Source organism: Anomaloglossus baeobatrachus, chromosome 9 (assembly GCF_048569485.1).
Source record: "Anomaloglossus baeobatrachus isolate aAnoBae1 chromosome 9, aAnoBae1.hap1, whole genome shotgun sequence".
Classification (NCBI taxonomy): Eukaryota; Metazoa; Chordata; class Amphibia; order Anura; family Aromobatidae; genus Anomaloglossus; species Anomaloglossus baeobatrachus.
The window spans coordinates 61,256,594-61,271,999 of record NC_134361.1 but is presented as its reverse complement, the minus strand read 5'-3'; the positions used below and the strand labels follow the sequence as shown (position 1 = coordinate 61,271,999).

Here is a 15,406-nt window from a genome sequence, read left to right as displayed (position 1 = left end):
AGCGGTGGAGATGGCACTGGACCCAGGGTTGGTGAGTAAAGCACAGTTTGCCTTTATAAAAACAAATTCCAGTTGGGGAACAAGGGTTTTTCCAATTGATAAAATCCCTTTAAAAAGGCAGAGACATCGCTCAGTTAGTGCTGACAGTTTTCAATGCATCTATTGCCATTGTATAGAGTCGTCGGGGAATCCTATCGACCGCCGTTGCATCCCAACAGCCCCTCCTCTTCAGGCATTAAGTGAAGAGGAATGTACGGTGATGGGCTGCATCACAGGGGTCTCGGCGGCAATATCCATAGCAATCAAATAAATAAGAGATAAAGTCAATTATCCAGGGCAAGCAATAAGCAGTATATGGAGCGGTACACTTCAGCGTTGTACACAGTTTACATCCAGGTGCCACCGGAGATAATAACAACTGATCGGAGGAGACGTCGGGGGGAAGGCCCCCCCCCCCATTTGATATCGATGATCTATCCTATGGCTTGTACTTTAATATCAAACTTATGGACAACTCTTTTAAGTTAAGATAAGAGAAATGCATGTATAAGAAAAAAAAAAAAACGTGTCACTAATACTTTTATCTATAAATCAACCGCAAGAAGTAAAATTACCTTACTAATACTGTAAAGTAAAATAAAAAAGCTTTATAAAAAACAATAATACCACTTAAATAAGAAGTTTTAGAAACCCTCAGAACGTCTTGTGATCAGTACGAGCAATTAATGACTAATTAGAATTGCACAGGACGGAGGCTCGGATCGGCTTTATTGATCGCTCCAGACGTATTTCTATAATAACTGTCCACACGAATATTTTCAACAAACAACAGTAGCAATGCACCAAGAACCGGAGGCTGTAGCAGTCGCCCTACCCACATTCCACAGGGTCGTAAAAATATACAGCAATCTGGTCCGACTGGTACTTGTAGATCCAGAAATTCAGTTGATTTGTCATCAAGCAAAGCATTTTTTAATGAAAGGCATGGCGCATGCCACAATTATCCAATAAATGGTGGGCACGCTGCAATGACATTTGTACAAATATACAGCGGGTAACAAGTATTGAACAAGTAACCAATTTCCTAAGTACAGTGGAACCTTGGTTAACGAGAACAATCCGTTCTAGCAGTGTGCTTGTAAACAAAGTTACTTGTTCAGCAAAGCAAGATTTCCCATAGGATATAATGCAAGCTCAGACAATTCGTTCCACAACTTGTTAAATGTCCCATCCTGGTCCCCTATTGTGCCATTACACACACACAGACACACACACACACACACACACACACACACACACACACACATATTATGCTCACCTTACCTTCCGTTCCATCGCCGGCCTCCTGGGACTTGCTGTTCGCTAGTATGGGCTGTGTATCGGGTAACCAACGCGACGAGGGAGGAACTTCCGCATCCAGAGCGCTAAAGTCAAAGGCAGGAGCCGCTAGCCTGTGATTGGTCACAGGCTGACAGGGGATTGAGCAGCGGCTGACAGGGGAAGTTCCTGCCTCGTTGCGATGCCTGCCGATACACATCCTGGAGCGGCGAACTACAAGACCTAGGAGGCCGGCGATGGAATGGAAGGTACACATATGCTCACCTTAGGCTGTTTTCACACCTCCGGTTTGAGCTCTGCGGCTCAATCCGGCTGTGCAACCTATGCAACGGATGCGGTGAAAACACCGCATCCTTTGCATAAGTTTTTTAAATGCGGCCCGTCCGGTTTTTGCCGCTTGCGGCATGCTACTGAGCATGCGCAGTGGCAAAAACCGCATGCGGCAGCCGGATGCGGTTTTTGCCGCATTGCGCCTTATCCGACATCCATAGGAATGCATTGGAAAAAGCGCCGCATCCGGCGCGATGCGGTTTTTTTTGCCGGAGCAAAAAACGTGCCAGGGAACGTTCCATCCGGCCTCCGCATTGGCTAAACCGGACGGAACGCAAGCCCATGCGGCACAATGCGGCACTAATTAAATCTATGCAGGAAAAACGCAACCGGCAGCAAAAAAAAAACAATTCCGTTTTTCCTGCAAAGTGCCGGATTATGCCGCATTGCAAAAACCGGAGGTTTGAAAGCAGCCTTACCTTCCGTTCCATCGTCGGCCTCCTGGATCTTGCAGTTCGACGCAAGGATTCCTCCCTTGTCGCGATGTACCGGCGAACTACAAGAACCATGAGGCCGGCGATGGAACAGAAGGTAAGGTGAGCATAATACTGTATGTGTGTGCATGTATGTTTGTTTGTGTGTGTTTTGTGCGTGTTTGTGTGGACTGCAAGAGCGGCTTAGAGCGCGGTGGATATACGGAACCGCAAGTGTGTGCGGTGAGGATTTTGCTTGTACAGCAAAGCTTTCTCGTAAACAGAGTTACAAATTTACAGAAAGCTTTGCTTGTTAAGCGAAATGCTCGTTAACTGGGTTACTCGTTAAGCGAGGTTGCACTGTAAATATATTTCTAAAGGTGCTTTTGACATGAATTTCTCACTAGATGTCGGTAACAACCCATCTAATCCACACAAGGAAAGAAGTCAAATCATAGATGTCCATAAATGATGTGTAATAATGAGAAATCAAACACAGAAAAAGTATTGAACACATGAAGAAAGAGAGGTGCAAAAAGCCACTGGAGGTCATGATACCAGCTGAAATCTATCAGTAATTATAAAGAAATCCTGCCACTTAGTGACAAATTATATCAGCAGGTTCAATTGATGGCCCATAAAAAGGTGTCTAATTTCCAAGGCGCCACACAAGAAACATCTCATGATGGGTAAAACTAGTGAGCTGCCTCAAGACCTTCACAACCTTATTGTTGCAAAACATACAGATGGCATTAGTTACAGAAGAATTTCTAAACTACTGAAGGTTCCAGTAAGCAGTGTTGGGGCCATAATCCGGAAGTGGAAAGAACATCATTTCACCATGAACTGGCCACGACCAGATGCTCCCCCAAAGATTTCAGACAGAGGAGTGAAGAGTTATCCAAGAGCGAAGAACCACCTGTGAAGAACTACAGAAAGACCTAGAACTAGTAGATACAATTGTTTCTAAGAAAACAATAAGTCATGCACATCCCCCTCCATGGCCTGTATGCTGGAACACAATGCGAGACTCCATCACTGAACAAAAAGCATGTTGAAATGGGTTTAAAGTCTGCTGAAGAACATTTAGACAAGCCTGTGAAATACTGGGAGAATATAGTCTGGCCAGATGAGACCAAAATTGTGCTCTTTGGATGCCATAATGCACACCATCTATGGAGGCCAAAAAGCACCACTGCATATCACCTCCAAAACACCATACAACCGTGAAGTTTGGAGGTGGGAACATCATGGTGTGGGGCTGTTTTTCAGCATACGGCTCTGGCAAACGTCATATTATCAAAGGAAGGATGAATGGACAAATGTACAGAGACATTCTTGATAAAAAATCTACCAGAATCATACAACATGAAATGAGGGTGGACATTTCAGCAAGACCATGATCCCAAACACACAGCCAAGGAAACTCTTGGTTTCAGAGAAAGAAAATACAGTATAGCTGCTAGAATGACTGAGCAAATCACCTGACCTGAATCCCATTAAAAAAAAATGTATGGAAGGAACTAAAGCTCAGAGATCATAGAAGGAGCCCATGTGACCGTCAGGATTTAAAGTGTTTGTGTGGAAGAATGGGCCAAAATCACACCTGAGCAATGCATGCCACTAGTTTCTCCATACAGGAAGCATCTTGAAGAGGTCATAACCAACAAAAGCTTTTGTATGAAATATTAAATACATTTCAGTAAGTGTGTTCAATACTTTCTCCCTCTGTCATTTCTCATTATTACACAACTTACCGTATTTTTCGTTTTATAAATTTTAGCCCCAAATTTAGAGCTAAAAAAAAAAAGGTAAAAAAGAAAAAAATGGGGTCCGTCTTATAGTCTGGTGTTGTCTTAGGCCCCTTTCACACATTTTTTTTGCCATCAGTCACAATCCGTCGAAATGTGAAAAAAATGGATCAAGCACTAGATCGTTTTTTTTCCTCATCGAGTTGCATTAGCGATGGATTGTGACGGATGGCTCGACGTTGCATCCGTCGTACGACCGACCCGTCGAAAAATGTCTTTGCAGGCGAAGGAAGCGACGTCCAGAGTAACCTTTTTTTGTCACAGTTGAAAAAACGGACGGCACTGTATTCGTCACTGTCCGTCATCTGTTAGAATGGAAGTCTATGGGCACAGGATCCGGTCTATGACGGAATCCAGCGTCTGTTTTCTTTCTTTCGTTCTTTTGTGTTCTCTCTCAGATCCGTTGCATCAGTCACAAGATGGATCGTGACTGATGACAAAAAACTGATATGTGAAAGGGGCCTTACCGGAGAGGGGCGGAAACGGTGGTGGAGCGGGGTCACAGGAGGCAGAAACTGTGCTGGCTGCGGGTCACTGGTGACAGCGGCGGGTCAGTGGTGGCAGCAGACGCTGCGGTGCTTGTGTGGCGGAGCAGGCCGGTGTGGCGAGTGTCCCAGTCTGTCCGTGGTCGAGGCTTCTAAGAAATCGTGCCCGGAGCGGCAAGTGTGCAGATGGAGCTCACATACAAGAGCTCCATCTGTGCATGCGCTGACTCCCGGCGCCATCATTTGAAGCTGGGACCGCGGACAGACTAGGACACCGTCGCACAACCACCGCAGTCTGGACAGCCACCCTGCCGCCCGTCCGGCCGTACAAAGTGGCAGCCGGCAGCCAGCAGCCCGCCCTCCCGTACAGAGAGGCAACCGACTGCCGGCACCGACATGCACCCGGCCGCCCGCTTGCACTCACAGGAACCTGGCCGTCCGCACACAGAGCCGCACAGACAGCCCCCCGCTAATTCACCTCCTGGTAAGCTATATTCGGATTTTAAGACGCACCCCTCATTTTCCTCCCAAATTTTTGGGAGGAAAAGTGCGTCTTAGGCTACTTTCACACATCCGGTTTGAGCCCTGCGGCTCAATCCGGCTGTGAAAACTATGCAACGGATGCGGCGAAAACACCGCATCCTTTGCATTAGTTTTTACATGCGGCCCGTCCGTTTTTTTCCGGTTGCGGCATGCTACTGAGCATGCGCAGTGGAAAAAACCGCATGCGGAGACCGGATGCGTTTTTTTCCGCATCGTGCCGCATCCGGCCTCTATAGGTATGCATTGAAAAATGCGCCGTAGCGGCCGGATGCGGCGCGATGCCGTGTTTTTTGCCGGAGCAAAAAACGTTGCAGGGGACGTTCGATCCGGTCGCCGCATCGGCTAAATCTGCCGCATGCGGCCAAAACCGGACCGAACGCAAGCCCCTGCGGCACAATACGGCACTAATGTAAGTCTATGCAAAAAAAAACCGCAACCGGCCTTACAAAAGCCGGTTGCGGTTTTTCTGCAGAACGCCGTATTGTGCCGCAGAGCAAAAATCCGGATGTGTGAAAGCACCCTTATAATCCAAAAAATATGGTAATTCATGGAAATCTATGGTTTGACTTGAAATATATTTACTTAGAAAAATAGGTGACGTGTTCAATACACACACACACACACACACACACACACACACACACACACACTATATGAGAGCACAGCAGGTTATACTCTATGGTCCTGTAAAAGGTGCATACATTTACTGGGGGATTAGTACTAGGGCAAATGTGTCATACACTTGCGTTTCGCTATTTTCTAGTAAAACACAAGTGCTGTGGGCGTGCTACCATGCTAAGAGGGAGGAATGCGCGCAGGTACTAATGCCCCTGCGACTAGTCCCTGGCCTCATTAGCATATCATACAGGATCTTTAGAAATACTTTTTCTAAAGATCTCTTTATCTATGCTAGTGTATACAGGGACGGTTAGGCAGGGATTAGCAATATGCACTCAGAACTGCTCGTGGTTTGGGGTGCATAGGAACCTGACAGGTTCTCTTTAAACATATGTATTTTGGGTAAAATAATTTTTGTAATTGGGTTTTATTAAAACTTTTGCACCAATTGCCTTCTATAGTTTCTATGTTGTACTGCCTATGGCTGGCTGCAGAATGAGTTAACTGAGAACCTGTCAGTAAGCCCGGCGCCCGCTATGATGGTCAGGTGAGGAACTTATAGTTCTTGTATCTGTCTTTGTCTAAGCTCCTTTCAGCTGATTTATAACCAGAGACCACATCAAAGTAGAATGTGCAAGGAAACAGCCTGTAAAGCCAAAAGGGGCAACATTTTTACTGAAACCCATTACAAAGAAGGGAATTTTGTTACTTACCGTAAATTCCTTTTCTTCTAGCTCCTATTGGGAGACCCAGACGATTGGGTGTATAGCTACTGCCTCCGGAGGCCACACAAAGCATTACACTAAAAAGTGTAAGGCCCCTCCCCTTCTGGCTATACACCCCCAGTGGGATCACTGGCTCACCAGTTTTAGTGCAAAAGCAAGAAGGAGGAAAGCCAATAACTGGTTTAAACAAATTCACTCCGAGTAACATCGGAGAACTGAAAAACCGTTCAACATGAACAACATGTGTACCCGAAACAACCCAAAAATCCCGAAGGACAACAGGGCGGGTGCTGGGTCTCCCAATAGGAGCTAGAAGAAAAGGAATTTACGGTAAGTAACAAAATTCCCTTCTTCTTTGTCGCTCCATTGGGAGACCCAGACGATTGGGACGTCCAAAAGCTGTCCCTGGGTGGGTAAAGAAATACCTCATGTTAGAGCTGCGAAGCCAGCCCTCCCCTACGGGGAGGCAACTGCCACCTGCAGGACTCTTCTACCTAGGCTGGCGTCCGCCGAAGCATAGGTATGCACCTGATAATGTTTGGTGAAAGTGTGCAGACTCGACCAGGTAGCTGCCTGGCACACCTGTTGAGCCGTAGCCTGGTGTCGTAATGCCCAGGAAGCACCCACGGCTCTGGTAGAATGGGCCTTCAGCCCTGATGGAACCGGAAGCCCAGCAGAACGGTAGGCTTCAAGAATTGGTTCCTTGATCCATCGAGCCAGGGCGGCCTTAGAAGCCTGCGACCCTTTGCGCTGACCAGCGACAAGGACAAAGAGTGCATCCGAACGGCGCAAGGGCGCCGTACGGGAAATGTAGATTCTGAGTGCTCTCACCAGATCTAACAAATGTAAATCCTTCTCATACCGATGAACTGCATGAGGACAAAACGAAGGCAAGGAGATATCCTGATTAAGATGAAAAGAGGATACCACCTTCGGGAGAAACTCCTGAATGGGGCGCAGCACTACCTTGTCCTGGTGGAAGACCAGGAAGGGAGTCTTGGATGACAGCGCTGCCAGCTCAGACACTCTCCGAAGAGATGTGATCGCTACCAGAAAAGCCACTTTCTGGGATAGTCTAGAAAGTGAAACCTCCCTCAGAGGCTCGAAGGGCGGTTTCTGGAGGGCAACTAGTACCCTGTTCAGATCCCATGGATCTAACGGCCGCTTGTACGGGGGAACGATATGGCAAACCCCCTGTAGGAACGTGCGCACCTTAGGAAGGCGTGCCAAACGCCTCTGAAAAAAGACGGATAGCGCCGATACCTGACCTTTAAGGGAGCCGAGCGCCAAACCTTTTTCTAACCCAGATTGCAGGAAAGAAAGAAAGGTAGGCAATGCAAATGGCCAGGGGGACACTCCCTGAGCAGAGCACCAGGATAAGAATATCCTCCACGTTCTGTGGTTCTTAGCGGACGTGGGCTTCCTAGCCTGTCTCATGGTGGCAACGACCTCGTGGAATAATCCTGAAGACGCTAGGATCCAGGACTCAATGGCCACACAGTCAGGTTCAGGGCCGCAGAATTCCGATGGAAAAACGGCCCTTGGGACAGTAAGTCTGGTCGGTCTGGTAGTGCCCACGGTTGGCCGACCGTGAGCTGCCACAGATCCGGATACCACGCCCTCCTCGGCCAGTCTGGGGCGACGAGTATGACGCGGCTGCAATCGGATCTGATCTTGCGTAGCACTCTGGGCAAGGGTGCCAGAGGTGGAAACACATAAGGGAGCCGGAACTGCGACCAATCTTGCACTAGGGCGTCTGCCGCCAGCGCTCTTTGATCGCGAGACCGTGCCATGAAGGTTGGGACCTTGTTGTTGTGCCGGGACGCCATTAGGTCGACGTCCGGCCTTTCCCAGCGGCGACAGATTGTCTGAAACACGTCCGGGTGAAGGGACCATTCCCCTGCGTCCATGCTCTGGCGACTGAGGAAGTCTGGTGTGTCCCTCCTTGGTGATTGATGTATGCCACCGCTGTGGAGTTGTCCGACTGAATTCGGATCTGCTTTCTTTCCAGCCACTGCTGGAAAACTAGTAGGGCAAGATACACTGCTCTGATTACCAGAACATTGATCTGAAGGGTGGACTCCTGCTGAGTCCACGTACCCTGAGCCCTGTGGTGGAGAAAAACCGCTCCCCACCCTGACAGACTCGCGTCTGTCGTGACCACTGCCCAAGACGGTGGTAGGAAGGATCTTCCCTGTGATCATGAGGTGGGAAGAAGCCACCATTGCAGAGAGTCCTTGCCGTCTGAGAAAGGGATACTTTCCTGTTCAGGGATGTTGACTTCCCGTCCCATTGGCGGAGAATGTCCCATTGAAGTGGACGCAGATGAAACTGCGCAAACGGAACCGCCTCCATTGCCGCCACCATCTTCCCGAGGAAGTGCATGAGGCGTCTTAAGGAGTGCGACTGACCTTGAAGGAGAGTCTGCACCCCAGTCTGTAGTGACCGCTGCTTGTCCAGCGGAAGCTTCACTACCGCTGAGAGGGTATGAAACTCCATGCCAAGATACGTTAGTGATTGGGTCGCGACAGGTTTGACTTTGAGAAGTTGATGATCCACCCGAACGTCTGGAGAGTCTCCAGCGCAACATTCAGGCTGAGTTGGCATGCCTCTTGAGAGGGTGCCTTGACAAGTAGATCGCCCAAGTAAGGGATCACAGAGTGTCCCTGTGAGTGCAAGACTGCTACCACTGCCGTCATGACCTTGGCGAACACCCGTGGGGCTGTCGCCAGCCCGAATGGCAGAGCTACGAACTGAAGATGGTCGTTTCCTATCACGAAACGTAGAACAACATTGGTGCTCTGTAGCAATCGGCACGTGGAGATAAGCATCTTTGATGTCTATTGATGCTAGTCCTTGAGACATTGAGGCAATGACGGAGCGGAGGGTATCATCCGGAACCGCCTGGCCTCCACGTGCTTGTTGAGCAGTTTTAGGTCCAGAACGGAACGGAAAGAGCCATCCTTTTTTGGCACCACAACCAGTTTGGAGGAAAACCGTGTCTTGTTCCTGAAGAGGAACCGGGATTACCACTCCTTCTGCCTGCAGAAGAGCATCTGCTCGGTGGGGAGGTGGGGACGTTCTGAAGAATCGAGTCGGAGGACGAGAACAGAACTCTGTCCTGTGCACGTGGGCACACTGTCCCCCACCCACCGGTCTGTGACCTGTGGCAGCTAAATGTCGCCAAAGGCGAGCGAGTCTGCCATCAACCGCGGATGCGGAGAGATGAGAGAGCTGAGAGTCATGAGGAGACCGCCTTGGTAGCGGTTCCTCCGGCTGCCTTCCTTGGGCGTGATTGAGCCCGGCCGGAAGCTGAGCCCCTCTGAGGCTTTTCAGCCGTTTTGGACGAGGACAATTGGGACCTGCCCGAGCCTGGGAAGGACCGAAACCTCGACTGTCCTTCCAGGACAGCATTAATAGGGTAAGTCGCAATGCAGACATTGCGAGGTTACGGACGCCCCTGCGGCACAGATGTACATGTGCTCAAGACCAGCTGCGCAAGAACAGCTGAAAAGCTTAGGGTGCCCATACGGCTGTGAATGCCGGAGCAACCGACACGCCGATAGCCTCATAGACAGATTTCAACCAGAGTCCATCTGTCTGTCAATGGCATCTGTAAGTGAAGTCCCATCTCCACTGCAACTATGGCTCTAGCCGCAAGCCTGGAGATTGGAGAATCCCCCTTTGGACCCTGGGTCCAACGCCTGACCACGTCAGGGGGAAAGTGATCACGTGTATCCTTAATACGTTTGGAGAAAACGCTTATCTGGTAAGCGTGGTGTTCCTGGACTGCTTCTCTGAAGACAGCGTGGCCAGAACAATACTCAATATACGTTTGAGCTACTGAAAATGGGACTTCTCCTGCTGTGAAGCTGACTCCTCCGCTGGGGGAGCTGAGGGAGAAAAGATCCAACATTCCATTGATGGACGCTATAGGATCATTCCTTATGGCGTCACCATCCGGTGCATCCGGAGTGAGAGCGGTGTCAGGATCAAAGTCCTGATGAGCTACGTCTGCCTCATCATACAGAGAGTTTTCCTGGGACCCCCCCCGGAGCACCGATTTTATTCCAAATGAGGGTGGCCAGGGAGCAATGATCCAGATTGCCCATGGCCTGTCCGGACTGCAAGTCTCTATCCCATTGCAACTCCGTCCCTGTCCTTGGACAGGGTTGAGAGGTGGTTCTTTTGGCCACGTCAAGTAGAGACCCCGGCTGACCAAGTGCTACGGGGGAGCATTGCACACAATGGGGTTCAGTGCCGTGGAACAGTATCACATGCAGTAAAAACAGCATCGAAAGCCTGTGTTGCTTATATGCTGCTGCCGACTTATAGAGCCAGAATGGCGACCGTACAGTGCAATGTATATCATACAAGCATAAAGTACAAATGAACACTGCAGCACATGCAATACAAGCAGCATAGAAAGCCTGCTTTTCTGCTGCTGTAGACTAGCCGTCTAGGGGAATATAGCCCAGAATAGCGACCATACAGTGCAATGTATAGCATACAAGCATAAGTACAAATGAACACTGCAACACCTGCAATACAAGCAGCATAGAAAAAAACCTGTGCCTCAGCACCCTTGCTTTTCTGCTGCTGTAGTCTAGCCATTCTATGGCGAATATAGCCAAGACTAGCGACCGTACAGTGCAGTGTATAGCATACAAGCATAAATACACATGAACACTTCAGTACGTGCAATACAAGCAGCATAGAAAGCCTGTGCCTTAGCACCCATGCCTTCCTGCTGCTGATGTGTCTCCATCTAAGAGGGCATATAGCCCAAAATAGCGACCTATGCAGTGTAAGCATAAAATACAAATGGACAAACTGCGGTATTTAGTGTCAGCACTTCAGGTGCCGCTTACCGCCCGCCTATAAGCGGGTGTGTGGTCGCCCTAGTCCTGTCTCTCAGCTCGGACTGCAGTAATGGCTGCCGGCGTCCTTCTCCAGCTCGTGTGAGTAGGGGCGGGCCGTGGGCGTGCCCCAAGTCAGAGCGGGAAACCGGCGTCCCACAGTGTCCAGTGAGAGGGCTGGAGCATGTAAATAAGGCTCCAGCCCTCGGCGCTGCTGATTGTACAGCGTCTCTCCCCTACCCTGATTGACAGGGTGGGGGCGGGAACGAAGCGGAGCTAGGCCGCAAAAGCCGGGGACTGGATTTATAAGCGCCGCCGCCGTAAAAGCGCGGTCGGCGCTAAGTCCCCGGCGCACTACAAGTCCCAGCCGCGCCGCCGCTCCCGGAGCGTCCGGCGCGGTAGTTCCCAATAAATAAAGTCACTCAGCTAGGCTGCAGTGACTGTAACCCTTTACTGTCCCCGGCGCACTAGCACACCCAGCAAGTCTGGAGTGTGCTGTGCCTGTGTGTACGGGGACACAGAGTACCTGAATGGTGCAGGGCCATGTCCCTGAACGGCACTCCCGCTCCACATCCAGCAGGTTCAATGGGTCTGTGGATGGAGCCCGGCCTCAGGGCTTTGGGGCCGGTAAGATCCCACTTCCTCAGAGCCCCTCAGGGGGATGGGGAAGGAAAACAGCATGTGGGCTCCAGCCGCCGTACCAGCAATAGGTACCTCAACCTTACAAACCACCAGTGGGGTGAGAAGGGAGCATGCTGGGGGCCCCATATGGGCCCTCTTTTCTTCCATCCGATATAGTCAGCAGCTACTGCTGACTAAACAGTGGAGCTATGCGTGGATGTCTGACCTCCTTCGCACAAAGCCGAAAACTGGTGAGCCAGTGATCCCACTGGGGGTGTATAGCCAGAAGGGGAGGGGCCTTACACTTTTTAGTGTAATGCTTTGTGTGGCCTCCGGAGGCAGTAGCTATACACCCAATCGTCTGGGTCTCCCAATGGAGCGACGAAGAAAATGATTTTTTCAGCGCAAAATACATGTGTTTAAGAAATGAAAAAAAAGTCTGTAAAGGGGGAAATCAATGGCATATAAGCGAGTAAAATAAAGTCATGTTCTAGACTCAGAATTCCTTTTTCTTTCATACATACTCGGTTTACGTGTAACTTGGTGTGCGAGTATTTCACTATACGAGAAAAGCTTGCTGTAAATGTGTAACTCAGTTTACGAGAAAGCTTTGCTATACGAGCAAAATACTCACCGCACACACTTCCGGTTCCGTACATCCACCGCGCTCTGACCTGCTCTTGCAGTCCACACAAACACGCAAAAGCACACACAAACATGCGCACACACACGCACGTTATGCTCACCTTACCTTCCGTTACATCGCCAACCTCCTGGTTCTTGTAGTTCGCCGGTACAGGATATGTATCGGGTAACTATCGCGACGATGGAGGAACGTCTGCTGTCAGCCATTACTCAAAGGTAGTGTGCTGACCAATCAGAGGCAAGCGGCTCCTGCCTTTGACGGCAGCGGAAAGTCCGGCATCGGAAGCGTTGGTTACCCGATACACATCCTGTACTGGCGGGCTACAAGAACCAGGAGGCCGGCGATGGAACGGAAGGTAAGGTGAGCATAATGTGTGTGTTTGTGTGTGTTTGTGCATGTGTGGAATGGCACAGTAGGGGACCAGGATGGGACATTGAACAAGTTGTGGAACGAATTGTCTGAGCTTCCATTATTTCCTATGGGAAATATTTTTTTTGCTAGACGACCAACTTGGTTTACAAGCACACTCCCAGAACGGATTGTTCTCGTAAACCAAGGTTTAACTGTACTTGTTAATATTTGGAAGCATACAAGACAACCCCCCCCCCAAAATCTAGATTCTTTCCACTAAGATTTGACAAAGAAAAAAAAAAAAATGACAACAAGATTCTTATCAATACAAAGGTAGAAATAAATGGCACTTCACTTCTGGGTCACACGATACAGATCTTTCTCATTGTGATACTGCATTACACTGGTAAAACAACAGCGCCATCTACAGGGCGCAATAAGAAAAGAAATGCAAAAAAAACCCCAAAAACAATGATCCCAGAGGCTGAGATCCGTCTCGCACGTTATCTCACCTCAAAGTCTGACGGGTGGAACATGTTTTTGATGATAACTACTCTCTCAAATCGCTTTCTTGTTTCATTGTCTTTCTTCTCCGGTCTCCAATCCAATTGTCTGGGGAAAAAAAAAAAAAAAAACACAACTGAGATTAGTCGGTTAAGATGGGGAGGATGAGACGATACGAGTGGGTGTTTAGGGGCTGCTGTGGAGGGAAGAACCAGATCCCCCCAAAGCTCGGAGGAAACCTTGAAGATTCACAATAGCTGGAGGTTGCGGATCCCAGCTTTATATTTCACTAGTGTCCTTCTCTACTTCGATCAGTCTAAGGCACTGAATGAAGCAACAGGGGTCAAACTTAAGAGTTTGGCGCAAATCGGTTTGGCAGGACTTGGCCCATCGGTCATGTCAGTAATCTGATGTTACTGGATGGGAGCTCTGAGAACCACCAGATTCCTCCCGGCATCTGCGGCTCTTCTTTCGGTTAACCGGCAGGGTGACACGCGATGTTGCGTTAGGCAATCTAATCAGAAGAACCACCATGGTTGCTGGGAGGTCTTAGGTGGTCCTCTGATCATCCGTCCAGCAGATCATTGATATAGCCGATAAACCTGCAAATGGATTCCCACCAGTTCTAGTCATACAAAATCTCGCTGACCACAGTGAGAGAGAATGGGGAATAGGGTCCCTAATTCTCATGAGCGACAAGGATCCCAACAGTGTGACCTCCGGTGACCCAACATTTATCACCTATCCTGTGGGTACAAAAAACACTTTAAAAAACACTGAAAACATTTTCTGTGAAAAAAGACAAAATCTGGTTGCTCAATGGACTTTCCCTCCTTGGAGGATATCATTTGCAATTTCAAACAAAAAGGAACAGAAGCCTGTAGCCCGTCATTTCGGCGGTGGCCATGATGGAAGGACAGACATACAGAGATTGACGCAAAGGAACTGTAGTCTGACATGCCAGCCATAAAAATAAATGGCCGACGTTGTAATGCACCAAGGGGCAAGTCCACCTGAGTGCCTGGGAGCAAATGTCCTGTAAGAACATACTCTTTAATTCCAGTGTAATGCTCATGACCAGTGTAGGGGCAGCGAGCAGGGTTAGTAAACCCTGGCCTACCCTTTAGTAGGAGGGGCACAACTAAGCAGCTACCGCAAGGTGGACGCCAGGTACCTCTCCCAGGGCAGTGACCGGGACTGTGGCAGCTAACCCCCAGAACAGGGACAACACTGGTACAGACACAGATGCAGGCAGGTACAAGTGGGATGACTGAGGCAGGCGGGTAAGGACAGATAGGTAAGGGAAGGCAAGTACAGGTGACGAGCACAGGTATAACAGAACAGGAGCTTGGGACCTGACAACTAGCTAGCAGACTGGTATACTGACTAACTGAAGGTGTTGCGCAGGCACCTCCCCTAATGGTAGGGTGCCTTAAATACTTAGTGCCTCTCAGCTATAGGCTGAGAAGCATTTCCGGGAAATGGCGTGCCAGCCCTTTAAGAGGAGGGCTGGTACGCATGCGTTCTAAGTGCATTTTCAGGGAGCTTGTGCGGCGTGCACAGGCCCCAGGGGGAGAGGGAGGCAGATGAGCACATGGGTAGCTGCAGGGAGGACACAACCCGGCGGCGGCGGTGAGTAAGTTGCCGTCCCTGACAGGACGCCGGAGCTACAGCCAGAAGTTTCCATGTATGACAATACAAAACAGGAGGGAGCTGTATAATGAAGATACATACTTCTGCTGGAGGGACAGCTTTTTCCGATAGTCCTTACACTTTTTCTTCTTCTTCGTTGCATCATACGCTCCCTTTAACTGGAATTTTGCATTTTCAACATGAAGCTTGTATCCCCGGATCTCATACTCATCGAGCAGCTTTAGAGCTAGTTGAACAGATTCTTTCTGTAAGTGGGAATCAACATAAGCAACAGGTAATATATCCCCGAAATTAAATACTTCATCTAACCCGCTTGCATTTCTTTTTTTAACCTCAATTAGTGTGTTATTTGTATAACAAAAAGAAAAAAAAAATATTAGAGACCGTGAAGAAGGCGGCATATTTCCTCCGCTGAAATGCGTAGTCTGTTCAGCATGATGTCTGCACTTTGGTACTGAACTCTGGATATTATTTTAATCCATTTGCAATAAATTTTGGATTTTTAACTA

At 49.1% G+C, this 15,406-nt stretch overlaps 1 protein-coding gene across 1 annotated transcript in view; it reads right to left on the bottom strand.

The window, feature by feature from the left end:
* The window catches only part of HTATSF1 (HIV-1 Tat specific factor 1), a 60,668-nt gene that overhangs the window by 23,260 nt on the left and 22,002 nt on the right, over nucleotides 1–15,406 (bottom strand). Inside the window, exons 5-6 of the mRNA XM_075323757.1 lie at nucleotides 14,979–15,142; nucleotides 13,253–13,352 (exon numbers count right to left, since the gene is read on the bottom strand). Coding sequence (XP_075179872.1) covers nucleotides 13,253–13,352; nucleotides 14,979–15,142 — 264 coding nt within the window. The remainder of the gene's footprint in view (nucleotides 1–13,252; nucleotides 13,353–14,978; nucleotides 15,143–15,406) is intronic.